The sequence below is a fragment of the Larus michahellis genome, chromosome 2 (genome assembly GCF_964199755.1).
Source record: "Larus michahellis chromosome 2, bLarMic1.1, whole genome shotgun sequence".
NCBI classification, from domain to species: domain Eukaryota; kingdom Metazoa; phylum Chordata; class Aves; order Charadriiformes; family Laridae; genus Larus; species Larus michahellis.
Window position 1 is genome coordinate 167,561,151 of NC_133897.1, and position 25,523 is coordinate 167,586,673.

Sequence of the window (25,523 nt, forward strand, 5' to 3'; positions counted from 1 at the left end):
CCAGAAGGGACTCTTTCTCCCAGCCTCATGGGTTATATTTGACTCAATCTGAGATGCTAAACAACCCCCTTAAACCACCTCCATATTTTCTAGATCCAAGCCCTCTTCTTCAAAGGCCCAGCATATTTCATTTTTATGTCAACCATGTGCTTTTGCCAAGAACGAAGGTTTCATAAGCCCAAATGCCTGACAAGACCAAATCTTCAGAGGGCAATAGATACTTGAGTCTCCCATGAACCAAGGAAAAAAGACCAGAAAGGCAGGCACAAAGTAATTGAAGCAGATATTTCAAAGTTTTATTGTATAAATCTACAAAAGGCTTTGCTACAATAGCAAATAGAGTGTAGCACTATTTTATTGACAGGTTCTAGTGGCTTGGTGTGATCTTGTAACTCCAACATGACACATGAGGAATAAACTGCCTGATACAGTCAGATCTAGAGCAAGTGATGTCGGCTTACAAAGACCTTTTGGCTTCAGCCTCTATAACCTGTAGTGATTCAATGTGTTTGCCTTTTGTACAAGGTTTTTTGAATTTATAATATCTCTAGTAAAAATAAAAACTCTGAAGTAGTTTTGTCAGAGTCAAATGTAAAATTTCCTAAGGAAAAAAAAAATATCCAGTGGTTGAAATTCGCTAAAGTTTCATAGACACAACACATACACACTTCTTCATTCACTTGACTCTGCCCCAGGAAAATAAATTACCAGTCCTTCCTGGAGAGGCTGGTGATATAAACCAGGGTGCTACAAGTAAAGCTCCAATCCGCTAGGAGCAATAATTGAAATAAAATCAGTCCAGGAGATTCAGTTCCGCACAATCCAAAAAGTCAGCTGAAAATGTATAAACCTCAGGACCAAATGTTCAAGTAGCACAGATTGGCTAATTCATTCAAAAGACAGGAAAATCTATGGAAAAATAAAATGCCTATTGAGGCAGTCAGATCCCTTGAAAGGGATTGTGGAAATTAAGCACCTCAAAATCAAACATCATTTTGACCTTGAGATGATGCCTGTGAAATCTGCCTTTACATGGTTTTCATAATTTTCCAGTCCTGGACATTTTGGCTGAGCATTGTTGGAATGTACGTTATGTCCCATTGGCTTAGTTCAAACGCAACAAAACACCACAGAATTTGGTTAAGTGGATTTGGTTGCTCAACACACATACACCCGCACTGACACACACACATTCATACCCGGGACAGTTGGCTCTGGAAGAGAGAGGAACCAACTGGAGCTCTTCAGCGGAGATGTGAACCATAACTGTCTTGTTCAACTCACTTGAGCTTGTCTTTTGCACTTTTTGTGCTACCTGGGTCTGGATGGAAACAGTCACACCAAAGCCAACACAAGAACTCAAGTTCTTGCAGTAACTCTGGCCCATGAAGATCCAGGAAGCACCTACTGCCTCACAAGACTCTCCTTTCTGGCAAGACAACTGGCCCGGTTGTGCAGGCTCAAGCAGTTCAGACAAGCATCTGGACCACAGGATGCTTCTCCAAACCCCCAGAGCCTTTTGAGGTTTGAAAACTGATACCCGCATGAAATGAAGCTACCCTCAACTCAGGAAAAATGAGTTACAGCATTAACAGCATGGAGGGTTCGTAGCCTAGGTAGGGTCAGTCATTTGGCAAAGTTAATGAGGAAAGTTTTTTAAACTGTTAATCTAGTGAAGATTTCTTTAGGTGAGTCCCAGTGGCCCCGAATTGCAGAGGTATAGTATCATCTCAACAGACAGTCAGTACAAGCCCAGCATCCTTGCTGTCCCCAAAGCTCACACTTGGTTCTTCTGTTCTGTCTCTTGGTTTCTCTTTTCATTCTCAACGCTTTCTTCTGTGCTTGGAATACCTGGACCAGCTCAGACTTCGTCCTGTTGGAAGTGGCTTCTCCGTTTCATTCTGGCTCTCAGCACCTTGAACACGACATTGCACTGCATGGGAGGCTCTTTGGTGCATGATTTACCCTCTGTCTTCCTGCAGCACTCTCTTCTCCCCTGGGAAAGCAGAACTCTTGGACACAGAGAAGGTAACTCAGCAACAGCAACAGGGATCTCTGTAAAAGAAAACGAAAAGTGCAGCAGCTCTGGTTAGATATCTAAAGTGCAGGGTACAGAGGATTTCTCAGGAGATGGGGTTAAATTCAGCTGTGCCAACCAGGTGTCTACAGCCTGGAGGTCCCACTAGATATTGGGATATTGGTGTCTAAGCATTTGTCAATGGTCCAGCAGAAGGAAAGGCATGATGTGCACTGTCCCCAGAGCATTATTTATTGGGGCTGGTACTTGGGTTGTACATCAAGAAGCTGAAATCCCACCTATCTGGTGGTGCCAGCCTCTTGTAACCATTGGGGCTGAAGTCTCAAGACCAGCACAGATATTTCCACCTGGGCTATTCAATATCTTGAGTCAGGGCACTGGGAAGGCTAAGAAAGGCCCATAAGGATAAGATGAGAGGTAATTACCTGTGTCAGTCTTTCCTTCAGCGGACAGTGGACAGTGGATCCAGCAGTTGGTGGCTGGGGATCCTGAGAGCAGGTCTGAGGCTAAATCCTTGGTTTTGAAGCTTTTTCTCTTTGGCTTTCCTTCCAAATCCTGAGAACTGTGAAGTGATTCCTTCTCAGAGGAGGATCTGAGTGAGTCACTGTAACAAAGAGAAGATAATGCTTGTAATGCACGGCCAGCTCATCCTCAGCAATGACACCCACTCCCCCACCACTCATCCCAGGTCATTAGTGAGAAATGCTCCCTTCTCTCTGCAGACATAGCCATTGCCAAACTAACTCACTCTAAACAAGTGAGAGGAGAGCCCCCACTGTTCCTGAGGCCGACTCACTTCTACCAAGGGTGCAGAGCAGACATGCGTCTCCTTTGGGCTGCGCATGGACCTGTGATGTATTGCCACAGCTGGGGACTCAAGCACAGGGTTTCATGTGGCAGGTCCTTGTGCTGGACTGATGAAGAAGTTTTCAATTTTCTCCCCATATTAATCAGCAAATGCAAGGTATTGTCCTGTTTGGCATCTTTTCCCACACACTGTCCTTTATTTCCCTTTGGATGTGTCTCCCTTCCCCTTTCTCCCAACCCTAATCTGTCACTTACAATCCTTCACATCCCATTTCATTTTTATTTTTTTTTTAATCCCACTGCAAGTTTCCTACTGGGCAGGCGATGGCTAATTTAGGTCTGAGGAGTGCACAGAAGAGAATGTCAGAGAGTTGCCTTACCTTCATCCTCTTGGAAGGAGGCACGCCAAAGGTCTTCTGAGCCACCGGTGCCACATGTCACTGCTGAAGTAGTGCAAGGAGCATCTCAGGGGCATTCCTGTTGCTGCATCCCTGCCACATCTCTTGCAGAGCTGTTGCTTATTTGGTCTGGTGGTGAATGCAGATGATGCTCAAGATGTGTCAAGCCTCAAGAAGCTTTGAAGAGCCAAACTTCCTGAATATGTGTTACAGCAGTTTCATCTCAAAGTCCTATCATCAGGTGTTAGCCAAAGCAAGGTGAATGCTGAGCATTACTGTCTCAAAATGGAAAACGTCAAAGTCCAAGTCCGTCTCCATCCATGGCAAGGAAATGTTGTAGAAATTTCTTTGTGAATAGACAACACTCTGTCCTCAGGTGCTCCAGGTCAGAGGTGCCAGGCTTTCCAAGAGCATTTTGAATCTGTCTGTGTGAGTAGAAACTCTTTGCTGTGGTGCACAGGCTAACACTGTGCTGGGACACACACAGCTCCTCTCTTCACTTCTTTTTGCTTTTACATGGCAAAAGCTTCTTTTGTCTCCACACATCAGCATGGACACAATTTGCTTCTCTGGGGATATTTTGCTCTGGATTTAGGATGTGTTTGTTTGCTTCATTCAAAGTATAAGGATTTATTTCCCTTACCTTCCCCCCACCCTCTCAAAATAAAATAGCTCTGGTGCCTCCTCTCTCCACGTTTACACCCTCTCTTCTCTGAAAGGAAGCAGACTGGCCCTTCAATAAGTAAGCTCAGAATTTAATTTGAAACTCTTGTTTCCTGCTGAATGCACAGTATAATGTGCAGAGAAAGGGTGAAATTTGCCTCTGCACTGCAGTGGCCTTGATTACAGTAAACTAGTAAGAGCCTCTTGAGAGGAAAAACATTAAAGCAGGTATTAGGTGCAGTGAAACAAAAAACACTAAAAATAATCCAGATTTTTAAGGTTTTCAGTTTCTGAACTCTTCTAAAAAACATTTAAAAAAAATATTTAATCCTTTGGAGCAAGTAAGAACAGGAGATTGCCAAGTGAACAGAAGCCCAGTGGTAAATCATAAATGGACAAGGGTCAAAAGAAAGATGTCTCCTCAGGACAGGGACACCTCTTCAGCAGAGGGAGGAGAGAAGGAGAGATCCAGATGGGTAGGAACCCTCAGCCAATTGCTGCACTCCTATGAAGTCCTTGAAAGCTGCCAGTGTAAGCGGCTGCTTCTGAAGTTGGGAATTGTCTCTAGTTTCTTGTCAGGGATCTCATAAAATTGTCCGTTCCCCACAGTGGTGCAAACAGTATCTTCAGCACCACCGTATTGCATGGCTCAGGTGAGGTGGGCAACCACATCCTAAGGTGCCTCTCCCCTATCGCCTCCCTCCCCCCACAAGCAAAGGTAATTCCTCTGCTATGGGCTATTGGACTGAGCACTTCATGTCTTGTCTCAACTGGAACCTCTCTCCAAGGAGAAGCTTCCTAAATACGCCCCCTTCTCTCTTTCATGTAACCCAGACTGCTGCCTCCCTTGGACTAGCTCATATGACAGTAGCTGGTGGGCTAGGGGGCTGCTCAGGTTGAGTCCCATTGCTTGGCACAGGACTAGCAGTAGTTGAGGGAGGCACGGTCTCCACAGAATCTCCTGATTGAACCTCAGGGGTCCTCTGTGGACTGGGCTCCTCAGAGTGGTCCATGTTGCCTTGCACTTCCTTCCCTCTTTGGATCAGCTGCTCTAAGGTCTTGGGCAAGGGGTAACTCAAGAAGCGCTTCAGTTTGGGCTGCAGGGTGCCTACCACATACTGGATAATTTCCTCCTCATCTGCATCAACATAGAGGGTCTGGTACAAGTCTCTCTTGCGCCAAAGGAACTGGTCCAGGGGCTCTCCCTCTTTCTGAGGCAAATCCAGCTCCCTTTTGATAGCATCCCTAGTCAGAGTCCCCTCGCTATACTGAAGGAACTCCTTCTTGAACTCGACCCAGTTCTTGACAGAGTCCTGCTTGTACTCCCACCACTTTTTAGCTGGCCCGTTCATGTGGTTTTGGATTTGAGACAGCCAGTACTCCTCTGTTCCACCCACCTGCTTTAAGTATTCTTCCAAGTGGCTCAAGAACTCCCGGGGATCCTCAAAGACCTGAGTCTCCACCGGAGAGGCTGGAGCATCCTCTGAAACAGAGATCCACTGGTAGGAATCATGGGCCTGGGGGATGCTGGGCACCTCCCCAGGAGGAGGGGTCAGTGCATACATTTGGCTCATATCAAGGGCATAGTCATAAATCTCACCCTCACTGGGCCTTATCTCCGGACCTCCCACCCCAACGGACACAGTCTGTTTGCCATGGTCCCCAGGGCAATATTTGCCTCCCATGGACTCCAGACGGTCCGCCCACTTCTCCAGTCGGAAAAAAACTTCCTTCCAAACATTCATCTCTCTCTTGACCCACCTCTCCAAATGGGCAATGGTTTCCTGGCACCTGGCCAGGCAGGCCTTGATGGACTTCTTCCATCTTTGGTTATCAGTTGGGACATGGTCCTCTAAGTTATTCTCTAACTTCCCCACTGATTTCTGCAAGCCTTTCAGTTCGCGCTCCACCTGCTTGGAGACCTCAGACAGGAGGTGCCGGTGGGTCCTCCTGACATGCTCCAACATTTCTGCCCTGCATTTCCCTATCTGCAAGATCACATTGGGCTTATTGGCAACTCCACGGTGCCCCTGGAAGGAGTGGATGCCTGCATTGGTGACATTATCCAGCTGCATGGCTCCAACCGCGCGAGTGTCAAACAAAGACAGAACTGGGTTGTAAGCCCTGGCACTAGAGCTTGCTCTCAAAAACCCCACCACAACACTTCCCAAAAGACACACAGAGACTTCTAAACCCCCCTCAAAGGACTTTTCAACACAAACACAACCAAATCAGATATCACCGCAGAGCGAGCTGTTCGGTCCCCGTGGATCCCAGAGAGAGTTGTAGGCAAATTTCTCCCGGTGCCCAACTGGAAATGCCGATCTCACGTGTTCTAGGTGTCCCAGAGAGAGCCAAGATCCTCCAGGAACAAGGAGAGGAGTTGTCTAAGATGTCCAGCCCCACACACTTGCCTGCTACCTGCTCATCCGAAGCTGAGAATCTTGAACAGCAGAGAGCCGAAAAACACACAGAGATGTACACAGAAGCTGGAAGCTGCTGCAAAAATCCCGGTGATTTCTCCTCCGGTAAAGTTGGCGAGTCAAAAGCGCTTTCACTAGAGATGCAAAGAGCTGCTTCTCTTCCCTGTCTGAACTGCCACTAGTCCAGGCTCTTCCATCTACTTATACCCCACACAGCTCAACATGTGGGTGGTGCCCTGCCTCCTCTCACACTCTCAGCACAGCGTTCATTGGAGGAAAAGCGAGGCCGGTGTCTGTGGCAACCCAGATCTTGGCAGCCTCCCCTCGCTTCCCACCCCCTCGCGCACGCCCCCAGACTCGACGCGAGAAGCACTTGAAAGGTGCTGGAGACAGTTGGATAGATGGATGAGTAATCGCACCTTCCGCCTTTCAGATTGCAGGAAAAACACTTATTCATTCCACAACTATTTACTCAGCAAGGTCATCATTAGCATGCTTCCCCTGGCAGGACTCGCAGAGGGGGAGATGAGGAGGAATTCAGTGTGTCACACCAAGACAGACACCCACGGGCCCCCGCACACCCTCCCATGCGTGCATATACACACACACACAGTGTGCTCACTCCGAATGCAAATGCTTTGGAAATGGTGGTAAAGCAGCAGGGGGGGGAAGAAATAAAAGAGAGAGAAAAAAAGAAAAGAGGAGGGGGGAAAGAGAGGGGGAAACACTAAAAGGAACCAATTCAGTGCACACTGGAGCACTCTGGACTTTGTAAAGCATTGGTAGGTGGGAGTCATCCCCACTGCTTAATTGCACCAGACCAACCGCTATCTTGGGAATATTCGGTAAGGGGGGGGGACAGCATCCTGGTTTTTACACCAAATTAAATCCGCCCATCAAAAGCCTGTTCCGTACTTAGCTTGAATCAGATGCTTAATCAGTTAGCCAACCCACAAGCGCAGATGAAGCTACATTTGTTCTTTGCTCTTGACAAAGCAGGAAAAGACAACCATAAAAGGAGTCCCCGGGTCTTATATAAGCCAGAGATAAAGGATTCCCTAATCCGAGAGAGTTCCCCGCCGGAACACCCTCAGAGTGGTTCTGAGGACATCCGGGGCTTCTCATCCCCTCGCAGTGACAGTGGCTGGAGGCAGTGGGATGCTGACTCATGAATATCACCTAAAATGGGGTTTCAAGCCTGTTGCCAGCAGGGAGGTGCTTTGCCTCCACTCAAGGTAGTGGGCAGTGTGCCAGGGAGGCTTAGGATGGGTCCCTGCTCCTGTGGCTCATGGCCACGTGTTTCCTGGTGGGACTGCAGTCAGCCTGGTACAAATAAAATGCGGAGGAGACGAATGGTCTTTCAGTAAAGTCCTGCTGAAAGGAGGTCTCAGTGACCCCATGCGTTTGGTTAAAGCAGAGTCCCCTTGGAGCAAATCAGTAGTGACTAAGCTGAAGGGCATGAGAGACAGGTTTCAGGACTCTCTTTGCCCCTCATATCTATGTTCTGCAGGAAGGTACGTGTCTATTCCTTACCAAGTGATGGCATATGGACAAATGCTTCTGCTGTATGGCTCTCGGGAAATAGGAGTGTTATTTAGGGCAGCAGCAAGCTGACATAGAAGGGCTGCATGTTGTGGTTGAAGGTTGGGAGTGCCAGCGAGTGAGGAACGGGACAAAAGCCTGAGGGTGTAAGTCAGGGTTCCTAACCTAGCGGACGCTCCCGATGCTGCTTTATCCCCCACACATATCATGACAGTGATATGACTTGCTTACTTTTCCAGTTTCACCCACCTTTCCTTAGCATGAGATTTTTGCACATCTGTCTTAGTGTTTAGAGAGGGTCAAATGTCAATCATATGAGGGTTTGGGACAAATCTGGAGACTTTTATGCTGTGGTCTCTGTACCCCAGAAAGTCCACCTTAAACCTGCCTTGCCAGTAAAAAATCACACAAACTGGGAGAGATTGTGCTATCTATGTATCTCTGAATTAATGCAAAGTTATTCTTTGGAAAGGTTCTCACCCAAGACCCCCAGCAATGGCACTTAGGAAATTGCCAGTAGATGGGGAAAAGATGGGGACTGGATTTAAATTCACAAGGTGACCTGATTTCAACCTCACTTTGTCCATCAGATGCCAGAGTCTGGGATGAACTGGCTGTAAAATCTACTCCATCAAATCTGCATTTCCAGCCCTTGCTACCTCTCTTTCCTTTTCCCTTAGTTTTCAGTATGCAGGGATTCATCAGAATCTGAATGACCTTTTATGGTGCTTAGGTCTGGCCATAAGATCTCAGGATTATTAAGATGGGAAAGGACCTCGGGAGGTTTCTAGCTCAACCTCCTACTCTAAGTTGGGTCAACTACTCAGTCAGATGAGGTGGTTCAGGTTTCAGATACTGAAAACCCCAGGGATGGGGATTGCAGAACCCTCTTTGGGCATCATGGTCCACTGTGTGACTGTCCTTAAAGGGAAAACCTTTTCCCTTATACCCAGGCTGAGTGTTATGTTTCAAGTTATGCCTGATATCCCTTGTCCTCTCACCAGGCACCTCTGTGAAGAGTCTGTCTTTATCTCCTTGATAACCTGCCCACAGGTAGGGGAGACAAGCCCTGGTCCCACACCAGGCACCAGGCAAGTGCTGTAGCCCTCTCCATGTCAATGATCTGTGCTGAACTCATTCCAGTTGGTGAATGTCTTGTACTAAGGAGCCTAAACCTGGTTGCAGCAGCTAGATATGGTCTAATAAGTCCTGAGTAGAGGGGGATAATCACTTCCATTGATCTCCTGGCTGTGCTCATGCTTCCACAGTCCAGGATACCTTTTTTGCTGCCAGGACACACTGCTGGATCATGCTCAGTCTGCTGTACCCCAGCAGTCCCAGGTCCATTTCTGAGCCCCAGCCAGTCAATTACTGCCAGGGACTCTTTCTTCCCAGGCACAGCATTTATCCTTGTAGAATATCGTAAGGTTTCTGTTGTCCCTTTCTTCCGGCTCGTCCAGGTTTCAAGATACATCTCATTCAGCAACCTTTCCATAGAGCTCTCCTCCTAATCTGTGTGCTTTTCTTCTGCGGAGGTGGTGGGGGAGACAGGAGAGGCGAAGAGGAATGGGGGTTTTCCTTCTGGACCAGCTGGGGAATGACTTGCTGATTAAGACATAGTGATGAGCATTTTCATTGTATTTCTAATTAAAGCAAAGTACGTAGGTAGAGGAGGAGGAGAGAGGGGAGCCGGAAGCAAAGGGAGGAGGGAGACAGAGTGCTGCCAGTTGACAGAAAGAGGCAATTTGAGGCAGACAGACATTTTCCGGGCACAGAGAGACAGGTGGGCATGGAAGTACAGGAGCCATAGACTGGGGCTGACTGGGAAGGAAGCTCTCATTGACACAGCAGCTTTATCCCAGGGAATTACAAAGAGGCAGGCAGAGTCCTGTTGAAATTAGTTGCCTGGCCTCAGCAGAACTGGCAATAGGATGGACGGAGGAGACTGCAGGGTGTGTGGTGCTCTGGGTGGCCACAGGAGGTCCAAGACAAGAGCTGGGCAAGAAGAGCAAAAGGGAGGGAGGAAGTGAGTATGAGGGAGGAAGAAGGGTGAGCAGTGAGCAGGGGTAGTTTCCTCCAAAACAGATGAGCAGGAGCAGAGAGAGTAGATAGAACAGCAAAATCTACATCTTATAGCTCTGTGGGGATGGTGTCAACATGGGTTATCTCCCTAGAGCTTCCTGAACAGTTTTAAACAGCAGATTAGGATCAGACCCCCAAAAAATGAGGGGAGAGAAAAAAAAAGCCTACAGACTAATTACTGGCAGAGAAAAGGAACGCATGTCAGCAAGCAGCAACAGAAAACCCCTCTGGGGGGATGAGGACCAAATGAAAGGGGCACTGAGTCGCAGCCAGAACTGGCACCCTCCCCAGTGCTGTCACAACAGTGCTTTGCCGAGGACACAAAGTACCCAGAGCCCAGTGGCACTCATCCTTTGCAGCCATTCAGGCTGCAGGCTTTCTCTGCACCTTGCCTTAGAGCAAACTTGATGGAGCTTGTTTTTTTTTTTTTTTTTTGTAGTTGACATCCCTTTGCCACTTCATCTGGATGAGCGTTTTGCTCAGAACTACCTTATGGCAAGGCATGCCACTTCTTGGAGATAAGCCTGAGCTGTGAGCCAGATGAACCTAGTGGGTGAGTGAGAAGGGGGAGATCCCAGGGCTTGGGAAAGTTTATGGTGCAGCTGAATTGTGCTGTCTTTTAGTGTCTTGTGCTCATAAGAGCTCTGCTAGATGCTATATTACCCTACTGTGATGCCAGGGCCCCTCCACAATTAGGCAATGTGATGTGCATTGTGTTTCTTCTCTGAGCCACTGTCTGGAGGACCCTGTCTTTCACCAAAGACTCTATGAAGTGCCTAAAGTTAGAATTCTGAAGGCCAGTGTGCAATTAATCCCGTGCTCTTGCAGGAACCAAATTTTTCTACTGGTGAACAAGGGAGTTTCTGTGTTATCCTATATCTGTTGTGCTAGAATTTTCTCTTTTACTTCCAGAATAGCTTCCTCCCTATACAAGAAAAAAGAAAAGAAAGAAAAAAAAAAAAGAAGAAACCACAATCACTCCCTTCCACCTCCATGCCCTTTCAATCCCTATCAATTCTCCTGTAAATTAGTAGACAAAGCTGGCCAGTCATTTATTTGGTAACAAAACCCTCAAGAAGGCAATAAAATTAAGAGAAACCAAGGTGCCAGGCTTTTTAATTAAAAAAGAAAAACAAAAAGAGGAAAAAGAATAACATGTTTAATTTACACCATACATTCTTATTCATCCATCTCCAGCCCTGGAACACTTTATTGCATTGAAGCTGGCACTCCTGGCACTCACAAAGCAGAGTTTCACATTCAAAACATGGTTCACGTCAGCGGCTGTATTGTTCCTGGCCACCCATTGTCCTCCACGGCGGGGGCCCACATATCACGTGCTGGGAAGGTGGGGAAGCAAGAAAGACACTGAGGGCAACCTTCTATCAATATTAAGAATAATCATAATAATTATTATTATTGCCACTCCTTCTAGCGCGGAGGAGCCTGCAAGTTCTCTCTTTTTTTTCTTTTCATCTGAAAGCCCTACTTTGTGGGGAAGATAGAGTGTTTTGTTTTCAGACTAAAAATATCTTCTGTATTTTACAGGGTTTTTTTCTCCATGTATTTAATGGGATGTTTGTGATTTTCGTTTCCTCACTGGGCAGAGAAAATGTTAATGAGTGCCTCCTTGTGCTGCGTTTCCCTCCTCAAGCCTGCCTGAGGCTAAATCAAGAAAGTCAAAGGAGGTGTCAGTATTTTTCATGGCAATAAACTGAACTCTGGTGTTGGCTGTTATGACCCTCATGAGGTCAACACAAATAGAAAGACATCTATAAAATGAACTTCATTTTCCTCCCATGCACATCACTGACAAGCTGGTAGAGTATATTTGTTGCTAGCAAAACAAGCAAGCCCCCTGTTGAAGGGCCTGATTCATGTGTGGTTTATTAAATCTCATCTGCCTTTATGCCACAAGGCTGAGAGCTGAGTCTGGCCCACGTTTGACTGCACGCTTGACACTTCCCCCATTTGCCCCCATTTAGGGTGCCCCTCTAAGTGTTCTAGTAAAAGTTTCTGAATTTAGTGATTTTTTTTTCCTCCTCCTTGGCAGCAAACACTGAAAATCACAGGTCTGCTAAATAAGGAAAAGCAGTGGGGTGGCTGTGAAGTGCACAGCCCTGGTTGTGGCTTGGCTGACAGAGTCCCACTGGTCCAGGAGAGCTGTGCTCCTCGCCTTCTGCCAGGATCATGTGCCCATGTTGATTTAAGGACTTTCTGTGACCCACGGAGCCCGTCCCACCCTCCCCTGCAGTCCTGGCCCTGCTTTGCCATTTCTATCTGGTTTCATGTTAATATGTCCATGGCACTGCAAGGTGATGGTAGAGGAGCACTGGGAGAAGAGAAGGCTCCAGAAAGACCTTATAGCAGCCTTCCAGTACCTAAAGGGGGCTTACAGGAAAGATGGGGAGAGACTCTTTATGAGGCAGTGTAGTGATAGGACGAGGTGTAATGGTTTTAAACTGAAAGAGGGGAGATTTAGATTAGATCGGAAGGTCAGAAGAAGGATCTGGGGAACTACAGGCCTGTCAGCCTGACCTCGGTACCAGGAAAGATCATGGAGAGGATCATCTTGAGTGAGCTCTCATGGCAAGTGCAGGGCAGCCAAGGGATCAGGGCCAGCCAACATGGGTTTAGGAAGGGGAGGTCCTGCTTAACCAACCTGATCTCTTTCTCTGACCATGTGACCCACCTTCTGGATGCGGGGAAGGCTGTGGACGTTGTCTATCTGGACTTTGGGAAGGCCTTTGACACCGTCCCCCACAGCATTCTCCTCGAGAAGCTGGCGAATCATGGCATAGACAAGTGTACTCTTCGCTGGGTTAAAAACTGGCTGGATGGCCGTGCCCAGAGAGTTGTGATTAATGGGGTGAAATCCTCTTGGTGGCCGGTAACCAGTGGTGTCCCTCAGGGCTCAGTTTTGGGGCTGGTTTTGTTTAACATCTTGATTGATGATCTGGATGAGGGGATTGAGTGCACCCTCAGTAAGTTTCCAGATGACACCAAACTAGGTGGGAGTGTTGATCTGCTTGAGGGTAGGAAGGCTTTCCAGAGGGACCTGGACAGGCTGGATCGATGGGCCAAGGCCAACTGTATGAGGTTTAATAAGGCCAAGGGACGGGTCCTGCATTTTGGTCACAACAACCCCAAGCAACGCTACAGGCTTGGGGTAGAGTGGCTGGAAAGCTGCCCAGCAGAAAAGGAGCTGGGGGTGCTGGTGGACGGCCAGCTTAACATGAGCCAGCAGTGTGCCCAGGTGGCCAAGAAGGCCAACAGCATTCTGGCCTGTATCAGGAATAGCGTGGCCAGCAGGAGTAGGGAAGTGATTATGCCTCTGTACTTGGCACTGGTGAGGCCTCACCTCCAGTACTGTGTTCAGTTCTGGGCCCCGCTGTACAAGAGGGACATTGGAGTGCTGGAGTGTGTCCAGAGGAGAGCTACCAGGCTGGTGAGGGGTCTGGAGACCAGGGCATATGAGGAGAGGCTGAGGGAGCTGGGCACGTTTAGCTTGGAGAAGAGGAGGCTGAGGGGAGACCTCATTGCCCTCTACAACTCCCTGAAAGGAGGTTGGAGAGAGGTGGGTGTTGGCCTCTTCTCCCAGGTGAATAATGACAGGACCAGAGGAAATGGTCTGAAGTTGCAGCAGGGGAGGTTTAGATTAGATATTAGGAAGAATGACTTTACTGAAAGAGTGGTCAGGCACTGGAACAGCCTGCCCAGGGAGGTGGTTGAGTCACCATCCCTGGAGGTATTTAAGAAACGTGTAGATGTGGCACTTCAGGGCATGCTTTGAAGGGCAGAGATTGTAGGTTGTTTGGTTGGACTTGATCATCTCAAAGGTCCTTTACAACCATGAAGATTCTATGATTCTAGATATCAGGAAGAAATTCTTTACTGTGAGGGTGATGAGACACTAGAACAGGTTGCCCAGAGAAGTTGTGGTTGCCCCATCCCTGGAAGTGTTCAAGGCCAGGTTGGATGGGGCTTTGAGCAACCTGGTCTAGTGGGAGGTGTCCCTGCCTATGGCAGGGGGGGTTGGAACTAGATGATCTTTAAGGTCCCCTCCAACTCTAATTGTTCTATGATTTTATGAGTCTATGAGATCACAGCCACACAGGGAAAAAGAAACATTGTCCTTTTTGGTGGCAGATTGCCAGGCCATCAGACCATACCCTTGATCATGTGGTGAGCCAGGGGAAGCTGTGCAGCCACATATCTTTGCAGTACCAGCTACTCACATGACAATGAGAGAGTGGCTCAGACTGCCCCGTAGCTTACCCACTTCTGCTCCTCATCATGCTGTTCCCATGGGTGAGACTGTGTTAAGCCCCTCCTTCACTTTCTCATCACCTACATGGATTTTTTCTCCTGGACTAGGGAACGTGGGAAGGGGCATTAGGGGTGGTGGGAGCCTGCTTTTCCATCAGTGATACTGGACTGGCTCATGGGAACATTTTTTAGCTGCAGACTCCCAGCTACAGGCTGTGGAGAGGAGGAAGCAATGGGAGATTCCTGTGGTAAGCTTGACTTCATGTGCTGCTGACGTCTCTCCTCCACACAAACCCATCACTCATCCATTGCATCCTCCTGGGTGCCTTTCAGAGGAGGAGAGGCCATAACAGAAATACTGCCTTGTTGCAATTGTTAGTAGCCAGTCACAGTCCCATGGAAATCCACCACAGCCCCTTTTCCCCACCAGATTACATAGTCCTACCCTTCCTGTGAATGCCAACAGCTCTGTTCCTTTGAGGGGAAATATCAGAGAAAATGCTGAGAGAAAGCAGGTCCAGATCTGGGGGGGGGGGGGGACGCAGAATCCCCTTTGCACACAATATTGTAGGTATCTTCCAAGACATGACACAGCAAGAAAAGCCATGTTTGTTTGGGCACCTCCATGCTAACCTCATTCTCAAATTCCTTATAAACTTCCTTCTGGCTGATGTCCCTAAACCTAGCTTAGAGAACTCCACATTCATAATGGGGACATGCTAAACAGGATTATTTTTATGTATTCAGGTCCAGATCCCTTCACTTTCAAATGTGTATAGTCTAGTTTTCTGCTTATCCAAAAATACTCTTCTCTGCCTGAACCATGGATCAGTTGTTGCCTCATTGAATAGATGGGTACTTGTTTGGTTTTGTTTTTTTCTCTTTAGGCACAAATAAATCCCCTCTAAATGCTTTATTTACTCTCATTCATACTGAAATCCCCAAACATGTTCAAACCTGCCTATACCAGCCCAACTAGGATTTGGCCTCATAGGTGCCTTCAGACAACACCCCTGGCAGGTTCAAAGTCATCTTCTGTCTAATTTAGCACTAGAGTTTCTACCCAGGTGTCCTTGGTGCTGGGACATTCCTAAAGATAAAGGAAACACTGCATTATTACAACTAATTTTGTGGACATGGTTTACTTGCTTGTTTCTTGTAATGTCTGGATGGTGATTCCCTTGCCCATGGACCATGAACATCCTGAGATGGTGGGGTATAGGTTGCTCTGCCTCTCTTTTAATAGGAATGTGTGTCTGGCTTTTTGCAGTGGACTCCATTAAGGCATCACAAAGGGCACCAAAGGGACACAGGGCCTTTCTATAGGGCACAAGATTGCTGCTCCCAGACAAACCCATGTCTCCAGAGCTCCATATGCTGATGTATGTCAGTTCTTACCTAGCTGCTCTGACAGCCATCATCACCGTGAAGCCATAAACTAGGCCACAGCTCACCCATTTTTAGAAATTGTATTACTCAGTGGTTGCTCAATTTACCTTTTTTCAAACTTTTCCTTTTACTTCTCCTTCTTCTAAGCTATTTTTCCTATTTTCTTCTCCCCTGCGCATCATTGTTAACAAAGGATTTCCCCTAAGCATCCTTGCTTTCTGTTGCTAATCTCTCCTAGCCACTGGGAGACACAGTTTGAGTCAGTGCAGGAGTTGTGTCCCCTCGGCTCAAGATAACAACAGAGCAGCTGCCTCGTGTGGTAATGGGGAGCCTGCATCACTAATAAAAGAAAGGGTAACATTAAGTCACTTTTGAAGGGGAGGAAGCCTCATTCAGAGCATCCTCATCCTCCTCTAATTCAACTGCTTTTTCCATTTCCATTATTTAAGTCTCTGTAAATGAGAGATGGATAATTAGGGGCAGTGGGGAAGCTCAGGGGAAACAGAAATGTGAGAAGCAAGCAGCAGACTGTACTAATTTCTTCTTTCCAAATGTATGAGGCCCCAAAGATCACTAAAAGACATATTAGATCAGGGCTAGCAGGAGCTGGGGAGTGAGCTGCTGTGTAAACCTCTACAGGAGCTTTCCCTTCCCCGCAAAAAAGTTCGGCACAGTGCCACAGCTCCCCAGTACATCACTACCCCCACACTGAACACAACTGCTTGGTGGTCTCAGGCTGGGAATATCCATGGGAGAAACGCACTGCAGAGGCTTCACATCTCTACACTGAGAAAGGTGTGTATTTGGGAGCATGGAAAAAAATGGGAGTGTTAGGTGGAGATGTATGTGTGGGTCCTATTTAGAGCTTGAGACCTGGAAGGTCCATGGGTCAGGGGCTGCAGGTCCCATATGAGGTGCAATCTGCTCTGAGACAGCATGAGGAGGACAAGGACAAGGAGTCACTTTTTAAGGACAGAGGATTAAGAAGCATCCATCTGGGACAGAAGCGATCCTGACACCGCTCTTTTCCTTGCTAGTGCCTCCCCATACGATCATGGGAAATTACTCAATTTCCATTCTCCTTATGGATGTTGTCTCTCAGGAGGGGTGGTCCCACCTGGACAGAAGACTGCTGAGAAGGGAAGATTTTTCCCCACAGATCGGTTCAACCTCAGCAAGGCCAAAAATGGGGGAAAAAGAAAAGGAAAAAAGAAAAAAAGGGGGAAAAATAATCAGAGGCTGCAATTACAGTCAGGGTTATTTACGCCCGATTTTAATGAAAGGCCCCTAAGGACTGAGGAATGATATTTTAATGTCCTTCAGACATGACCTGAGGGGAGATGGTCCTGCTGTAGGGCTATGGGGATGGGACAGGCAGTGCTGCCCTGTTCCACAGCTCCTGATTGCAGACCAGTGGATGCTGGGGAGGCAGCGTCAGCTCACTCACAGTACAATAGGATTTAGCTCTCCATGGGTCCTTGCAGGAATGTTGCAACAGGAAAGAGGGAAGGATCTGGGGGGAGATACAGGAGTGTCCAGCCAACCAAACCAATGTTTCTCTGCCTATCTCATCTATTTCTCCCAGCTTGACACAGATGGTGGCTGCGCCACTGACCTTCTCAAAGAAACTCCAGCCCACGCTGTGGGGGAGGATGCGGTGTCCTGGATTTCCCACCTCACACCCCCATTTTCTGTTTTTCAGCAGTCGGGGTTGGCTGCGAGGAGGAAGGGGAGGGAAAGACAGCAGCTCTGTATTAATGAGTTCATTCCTTACGAGAAGCCTGGTAGAGGTTAGTATCCATCCCTGCGGCTACCTGAAGCCTCCCAAGCCGCCCCTGAATGAGACACAGAGATGGGTGGGCGCACGGAGGAGAAGAGGTGAGTGGGAGCAGGGAGAGGAGCAGACAAAAAGGATGAGCAGTGTGTGTGTCAGAGAGATCGGATCTGCGGCACGCTCCTGCCTTTCCCCCACCTGCCTGCAAACAGGGAAGGGAGACAGCCTGCCGGATGAGCTTTGCAGGGAGTGAAAATGGAACAGGACAGCCCCCCTGGGGCATTGCTAAAAAAGGGATGTTGTGGGCATGGCTCCCTAAATGTGGTGCCTGCTCGGGGTGGGTTATAGCCATTTTTCCTCCTCCCCAGGCTCTTCACTGTGGAGGGAGAGTGGTATACCTGCAGTGCTCCTTTGGTCAGAGCCTGGAAGGCTCTCTGAAGTTATGCTAGTGATAAGGGAGTTTGTGAAGGAGGGAGGAAACCCTAAGATTTGGAGTTTTATGACCCCCACGATGAACACATGCAGACTCCTCCTTTCCGTCCATTGCTTGGTCTCCAAAATCCTTCAACTCCCTCCCCAGGTTTTGCATGTAATTGATGTGCACTATTTGTCTGCTATGTCAAGTCTTGTGAGGGCAATGCCATCTCATCAGGGTCCGTTGTGTTTCTGACAGCAGTCATGCAGGAAGCTGACTGAACATCAATCTCTACCTAAAGCTTTTGGTGCGGACACAAAGGTTCTTAAAATCACATTTCTCACTTACACTATTAACAAGGAAGCTGTCATTTTCCAGAATAGTCATGGGGTAGGGTGTCCTTCCCAGGAGTTGTGGGAAGCCATGTTCAAAACACCTTTCTTTTAATTAGGATATGAATTATGATTTCTTCACAACTGAAGAGCTCCAACCTCCACATAGAACCATCTTCTGCAAGAGCATTACCATTTTGGATGACTCATCAAATATCCATCAGGCCAGACCAAGGTACAGACCTGCCAGTGTTAAATCTTGGAGTACATACCCTAGGACATGCGTCCCATATCTTGCAGGAAAGTTAAAACCATCTCCCTGCTTGTGCCTATTCAGTCACACACAAAGCGTAGGGATCGCACAAGGAGTGACCAAGTCTTGTCCTGACCCAGAAGTGCCTCACCAGGTGTTCACCTAAGACAGAAGGCTCCAGATCAAGAAGGGATCTGAATTCACATCATCCCGGCTGGCCACCCCTGTTCACCCACCCTGAGAGTGCCTTATTTCTTCACTCAGCCCCATAAACAGAGGGTTTCCACATCAGGCCCTGTTAGCTGTGCTTGAGTTTGCATTGTCATCTGGTAGAGTGCAGAGAAGACCATGGAGGCTCAAAAGGCAATTATCTAAGAGCAGCCAGGTAGGGTCTTGCTCCATCTCTGAAAACACACTTTCTTCACCTTAATTTGGGGACTGAAAAAGCAGTAAGGACCTTTTTCTTCTCTTTCCTCATCTTCTCTCTCTAAATATTTGTTTGGATTGCCTGTGGCATTTAGAACAGCTAAAATTATCTCAATTAAATATCTCCACTCTTTTTCTTTGTTCTCTTTTTCTTTCTGGCTCTTTCCTTCCAGGCAGCTGGAACACATTCTTTAGACATTCTTTAAAAACAAAAGAAAAAAAACACGCTACCCCAGACACCCAACAGCTAAGATTCATGTAGCTTCAGTTAGGCTTTATTTAGAAACATGGATGAAATAGATGATGTGAAAAAAATGAAAAGATCCATGCCCTAGTCCTCATCACAGGAAACAGGGGAGTAGTCTTACCTAGTCCACCAAAGTCATCACTTTGTGGATTACAGGTCTACTGGAACTGTGGGAGAAAGGGCTAAAGGGTTGCACACTGATTTTTGGGGTGTACTTCGTGCCACGAGGTAGGAACATGATAGTGCTGTTGTGCTCCAGGATGTTCCCCCTGCCTGTCCATGTGTTCATCATAACAATATCTGGCCCTTTTTATTGACCCTTCAGGTCTGCAAATTCCCTGCCAGTCTGTTTTGGGAGAGAAAATTCGTTCCCAACATCAAATTTGGCAGCTGCCTCATCCCTGTGCCTGACAGCATGAATCACCAGAGTTAAGTAACAAACCCATTTATACATCAAGATACCATCACTGTCCAAGCAATCATTCTTATGTTTTTCAATGTGAAGCCGATTACTGTGGATTCTGCCTGTACTTATTTTATTCCCCCTCCTTTGTTCCCTAATTTTCCTCCCAATAACTTCTGGATTTTTTGCAAAACAGAGAAAAACTTCAGAAGGGGGCTGGGATGCTAGGCAGAGTCAGAAAATATTTTCCAACCCCCAAGAAAAGTTGTTTACTACTAATTTTGTGAGTTTCTGGGAAACCTCTCAGGGAATCTCACCAAAGCCTTTTTGGCAAGAAAAAATGGTTTGCTAATGAGGTGGTACACCACCTGGTTTGTGTATTATTGTCTTACAAATATATCTACATACCCCCACACGCTTTAATGCACCTGTTATTTTTACAAGGGTTTTCTTGGTGCTTTTTTTCTGGCTTCTTAGTACGTGTTTTATTGCTCTGGTCTATTGACAGTTATTAAAAAAGTGATTCCCGAATGCATTTGGTTTATCCTTCTGAAAATGAAGTTTTGATGGGTTGAAATGGCGGTGGGCGATCCATCTCGAAAGAAAGATCTGGGGAAAGCACAGCGCATTGTGAGTTTGTGGAGGCAGAGCGGGATCTGCAAATGTTATTAAGCCTGGCAAAAGCAACAGGACTTGCAAGCTGAGAATAACTGCAGAATTGCAAGATTCAATAATTGGCACAAAATAAATTTAGGCCGAGACTTGTGTCTCTCAGTGCTTAGCTCCAAGTCAGAAGTCTCAGACTAGGTGTTCTCCTGTTGTCTGGTCAGCCTCGGTCCATCCAGAACACAACCAAGGAGATGGTCATTGCCTTCTCTTTTCTGCACAGCAGCTGAGGTACCCCTATAAAACTCAGAAAGTTCTGCCTCAAATACCTTCCTTTAACTGGAAACAAGAATTTTACGAGCACAGATCTCTGCTTTTCCAAATTGCCCCATCACTCTGAGTGAAATCCATCCAAGATCTCTCAGGCCTCTCTCTTCGTATAACAAACTCACTAGTGCAAACACAAAACCATAGTTTTCTCAGAAAAGAATGATTCAGACCCAGGGAGAACTTAAATGGTAAGTCTGGGGTTTGTTCTTGCCTTGTCTCCCTAGCAGTGAGTGTGGGGGTATTTCACTACAAGGAAGACTGCAAATATTCACGCAGATCCAGATAATTTTTTCTTAGATAGCGGTAGGACCTCAGTCTGCATCTGTCCATCCAAGGTACATGTATCAAAGATGTGGATACTGCACATAAAGACAGCAGTGCTATTATTCATATCCTGGATTCCTAAAAGACAAATCTTAAATGAAAACTTTAAAGAATGACTAGTGACCCCCCCCGACAACGGACGGGCTACCAATCTCAACATCTTTTAGACATCAGGTTTAAGGAGGAAGAAGGAAAGGGCTATGTGACAAGCATAGTTTGGCAGTCGGGATTCATTAATTCTGTTTTTCAAAGATGCATTTATCTCTCCAGAATAACAACTGAGTTACCTCAGGCCCCGTATTCCATCCTCTTTAGTATGTCCCCCCACAGCTATTGCAGTAGGTAGCAAGCACCCACAGTCCCCTTTGTGCCATTATCTCATTCTTTCCCTAGCATATTAAACTGCCATCAAAGATGAGGTTTGCAAACATAGTTTGTTGCCTACTGGAGCCTTACATTTCAGAGCTATTGCTGCTGCTGTTGCATATTTTGTACAACTTTTTCCAAGCAGACCATTTTTGCTAATGGGCTCACTTGGGGGTCTGCTGAACTGCAGGGAAAATGGAGACAAGCAACCTTCCTGCTGGGAGACCTTTGCAAACCTCAAGGAACCTTTTTCAGAAACAGGATTTCCATGTTCTTAATGAGATCATTTTCAGAAAAGTCTGGAAAAAGAGAAAGAAGAGAAAATAGCGACAGCAAAATAGAGATAATCACTAAAAATGTTTTTCAAGTAAACCAGGAGCCCACTCAGTGTAATGAGACAGAAAAATTCAAGAAAACTAAAGGAGGAGCATGTGCTTTATTTGATACATCAGAGCAAAGTCAGTATGTGAAAAGCAATAGCGTCTTGACCCTGCAGTTGTCTGTCACTCCCCTGGTGCAGATAGCTGTGTTAAGAGTAGAGAAATAGGACAAAATCCCATCAGTGGCATAGTTTGGTGCCCGGAAGTCTGCAATAAAAACTAAGATTTATGACAAATCTGGTGAGCTGAATTGGATAAAAAAGTTCAACTCTCTGCGCCTCCATCTGATTGATGCATTGATCCCCATTAAAAAAAACCCTGTGCACTCAGCAAGGGGTGATGTACCCACACTGTCCCACGAAGGCCAGCTTAATGCCTCTTGACACGGACAGGCACGTCAGCTGTTGGGATAAGCTTTCAGTGGTAGCTTTCTACACGGATGTAATGCAATATCTTTCAAAAGGCTGCATCTGGCTGCCAGATGCGTATTTTAAAAAGCACAGGCAGATCAGTCTTCAGTGATGGGAAAACTGGAAGAATGGGAGGAGGGAAAATAGGGACAGAGGGATCTCCTGTCATCTGACATGGCCAAAGCTTCAAACACCTGAGTGGGAGTGGTAGATCAGTTGGTTGATGGCATGAAATGACACCTCCAGAATGTCTCTGCCCACCATGCCAACATGATTTAGCAGGCTGACACTTTTCTGATGTTTCAAGAAGTATAGGGAGGGAGGTGCCAGTGAAGATGTACACAAGAACATTTAGCTCAAAACCCAGTCTGCAACATTTTCCATGAGTTATAGAAGACTATAAGAACAGAAAAAAGAATGTAATGTTATATCACCAGATGCTCTCCTAATCTCCAGAGATTTGTGGCTTAGGCACTACACGAACAAAAGTAGGTAGTTTCATATTTGTGTGCTCTTCATGGAATTTTTTTACTTCCATTAATCTGCTCAGTCACCTTTTGAGTGTCTGAGATCTATAATATCTTATGGCTGGGACTTGCCCAGCTAACCAGACATTATGTGAAGAAACTCCTCCTTTTTCTTTGTTCTGATCTTGGCACTTGCTCATTCCAGCTGATAACCCTTTCAACTGATAACCCTTCATCAGAAGACACAGTAGCCAATCAATTGCTAATCTAACTCACTAGATCCTATCCTTCCTTTTACCCTTTCTTTTTCCAGACTGAATAAACAAGGTTTACACAACCACTTCCTGTGTGGAAGTGACTTTATCACCCCTTTCCACTGGTTAGGTTTTTTTCATATCCTTTCTGGGATGGGGACACCAAAACAAAACAGACAGTATTCAAGATGTGAATGAAATGGGAGTTTTGACAGGGAGAATTAGGATAGGTGAGATAGGACAACAAGGCAGCCCACACTCTACAGATGCCCTGGGCTGTAGGACACACAAGTGACCTGAGGAGAGCACCAGAAGGAAATCACCCGTCTGGATGGAGTCCTGAGTAATGTGCTCTAGGCAATCCTGCTTTAGCAGGGGAGTTGGACTAGATGATCTCTGGAGGTCCTTTCCAGCTCTGAAATTCTGTGATTCCATGATTCTGTGAAAAGTGAAGTACAAGGCTACATATCAGAAAGTTTCTGGCACAGGGGGTCAACGTGGGGACAGAGATAGAACCAGGAACAGTCTCACTGGGGGAAATAAGTGTCATATGGACAGGGTATTTTTCCAGCAGGAGATCACAGTGGCTATCCGTCCCTCTTTCATGACAATGGAAAGGCTGTCAAAGCAGTTTTCCCAAATCTCTGCATTTGCACGGTGCAACATGTGTGTGGTAGGGAGAGGTGTCCACAGCTCTGGCTCAAAAAAGCAGCATCTTCTAAAAGCTGTGATTTTGACCTGCCCACAAGGCAGCCAGAACAGTCATCCCAACTTCACTCCTCCTTCCACTTCATTCACTCCCCATAGCAGAGCTGTCTATGGAGCTCCAACTCTTAGATCTGAATTGAGCCAGAAGGACAGGTTTAATTTCTTTCTCTTCAATGAGGGAAAGTCTAAGCTTCCAACTTCTTCCATATGACTTGTTAAGTCTTCCTTCTGACGACTTTGCTCATAGACTTTCAGTTATGATATTTCACCATCTGAATAAGCCAACTTCCCAGCAAGACAGTTCCCAAAGTTCTAATTTAACCACGATGTAGCACTTCCTTCAAGGCTTGTTCTTTTTCAGATCCTTCACTTCATCGTTTCCACTAGCACTGCTAACATTTGCAAAGTGGTAGCGTAGCTCATCTTTCAGTAAGAATTTTGTACCCGGCTGAAGCTTGAATATTTCCAGCAAGGCAGAGTGGGTTGTCAAATACCGCAGTTCCTGTGTTGGGATCATTTCTTCCTGTCTGAGGAAAGCTGGTGAGAAACAGAACTGCTTTGGTTTCTGCAGCCACATTTCTTGACAAGAAGAAAGCTGGTGAAGCAAAAATGGATATCTAGAAGGGCAGAGCCAAGTCACAGATGAGCCAGGCTTCCACACAAGCTGACCTGTCAGGTCTCCCTTACCAAGGGAGAAACGCGCAGATGGCTCCTTGTCATTCGCTCGGAGACAACAGGGCTTGGATGATGTGGGCTCTATGAAGTGATAGCTTAGCCAAGCCTCTGAGAAAACATGTTTGGAGAGGTGTTACCAGTGAAAATGTGGCTGTAAGAATTATTCCTATCTTGTGTATTTATCCACACAGACATTCTCAATTGAAGATCTTTGATAATTGTTGACCTGATTGGTCTCTTCTAGTTGATGTTTGGGCCAGGTGTTTGTTTAAACATAGGCTTAAGCATTGGTGATAGATCCAGAGACAGCTATTGAATAAGCAGGTCTAGATGTTCCTTCCAACTTCTTGAATATGGCACAAGGGGAATGGACTGCAGCCATATTATATGAACTCCTGTGGAGCATCTCCCTGTGCCATTTTCAGAGAGAGAGAACTGGACTAGATGGACCATTGATCTGACCTAGGAGGGTGCATTTTATTTTTCTGGATGCCTGGTGTTTTTCAAGAAGCCCAAGAGCATTCAAGCCATCATCACAGGGCAGAAAGATGTGAGATGGGTCATGAAGAAAATCTACAGTCCTCTGGAGTAGGAGCTATGGGACAGCTGGTATAGCCTAAGGTATCACAAATAGTACTGAATGTGTATATTTAGGCAACCTGAATGGAGTTCTTGTGGTGGGACTGTATTTGAGATGAAAGGAATGGTTCAATTACCTGCAGGACAATAGGCAGGTCAAACTGCACCCCAATCCCAAAGATTTAGGGGTTTTCCTACCCTGGGTGTCACTAGTCCCTGGCTGCTTTATTTGTACGGGCTTTGCTTCTGCACAGCAGACTAAGAAGGGAGCCTGGGACAGTAGTGAACTCAGGGGAAAAAAATACAATGTCAAGAAGAAAATCACAGAATATTCTCTCTGCTGTATTCTCCCAGTTCCTAGCAATCTGTAGATTAAAGACTTCTCAAACTGGGGAAGAAGAAAGGTTTTAGGTTTCAAACTGAAAGAGGGTAGATTTAGATTGGATATCAGGAAGAAATTCTTTACTATGAGGGTAGTGAGGCACTGGAACAGGTTGCCTAGGGACGTTGTGGCTGCCCCATGCCTGGAGGTGTTCAGGGCCAGGCTGGACGGGGCTTTGAGCAGCCTGGTCTAGTGGAGAGGTGTCCCTGTCCATGGCAGGGGGGTTGGAACTAGATGGTCTTTAAGGTCTGACCTGAACCATTCTATGATTCTATGATTCTAACCTGTGTGTAATGCTTTCCGATGAAACTCACTTTCTGTGTTTCTCTCATTGCTTCCAAACCGCATTGTAGTTCAGCCATGTACAAAGTCCCATGAAACATCTAGAGAAGATTCAGCATGATCTTGATGATGTATATAAGTATCTGAAAGGAAGGTGTAAAGAAGATGGAGTCAGGCTCTTTTCAGGGGTCCCCAGGGACAGGACAAGAGTCAAGTGTCCCGAAAGCCAGAATGAACAGTAAAAGTCAGAAAGATAATTGTATTCCAACAGGTTTTGTGAAAACCAGGCCTACAGCAGA

At 46.6% G+C, this 25,523-nt stretch overlaps 1 protein-coding gene across 1 annotated transcript; it reads right to left on the minus strand.

Moving 5' to 3' along the window:
• Window positions 1–271: 271 nt before the first annotated feature.
• On the minus strand, window positions 272–6,503 carry ARC (activity regulated cytoskeleton associated protein). The gene is made up of 3 exons (XM_074577968.1): window positions 3,226–6,503; window positions 2,464–2,642; window positions 272–2,055 (listed from the first exon to the last, which is right to left on the minus strand). Exon 1 carries the CDS (start codon window positions 5,979–5,981, stop codon window positions 4,764–4,766), a length of 1,218 nt encoding a protein of 405 aa, XP_074434069.1. The 5' UTR covers window positions 5,982–6,503; the 3' UTR covers window positions 272–2,055; window positions 2,464–2,642; window positions 3,226–4,763.
• Between the last annotated feature and the right edge of the window lie 19,020 nt (window positions 6,504–25,523).

What these genes read in the sequence shown, in the direction of transcription:
- ARC (XM_074577968.1), bottom strand. Translation starts at nt 5,981, where the DNA reads ATGCAGCTGGATAATGTCACCAATGCAGGCATCCACTCCTTCCAGGGG.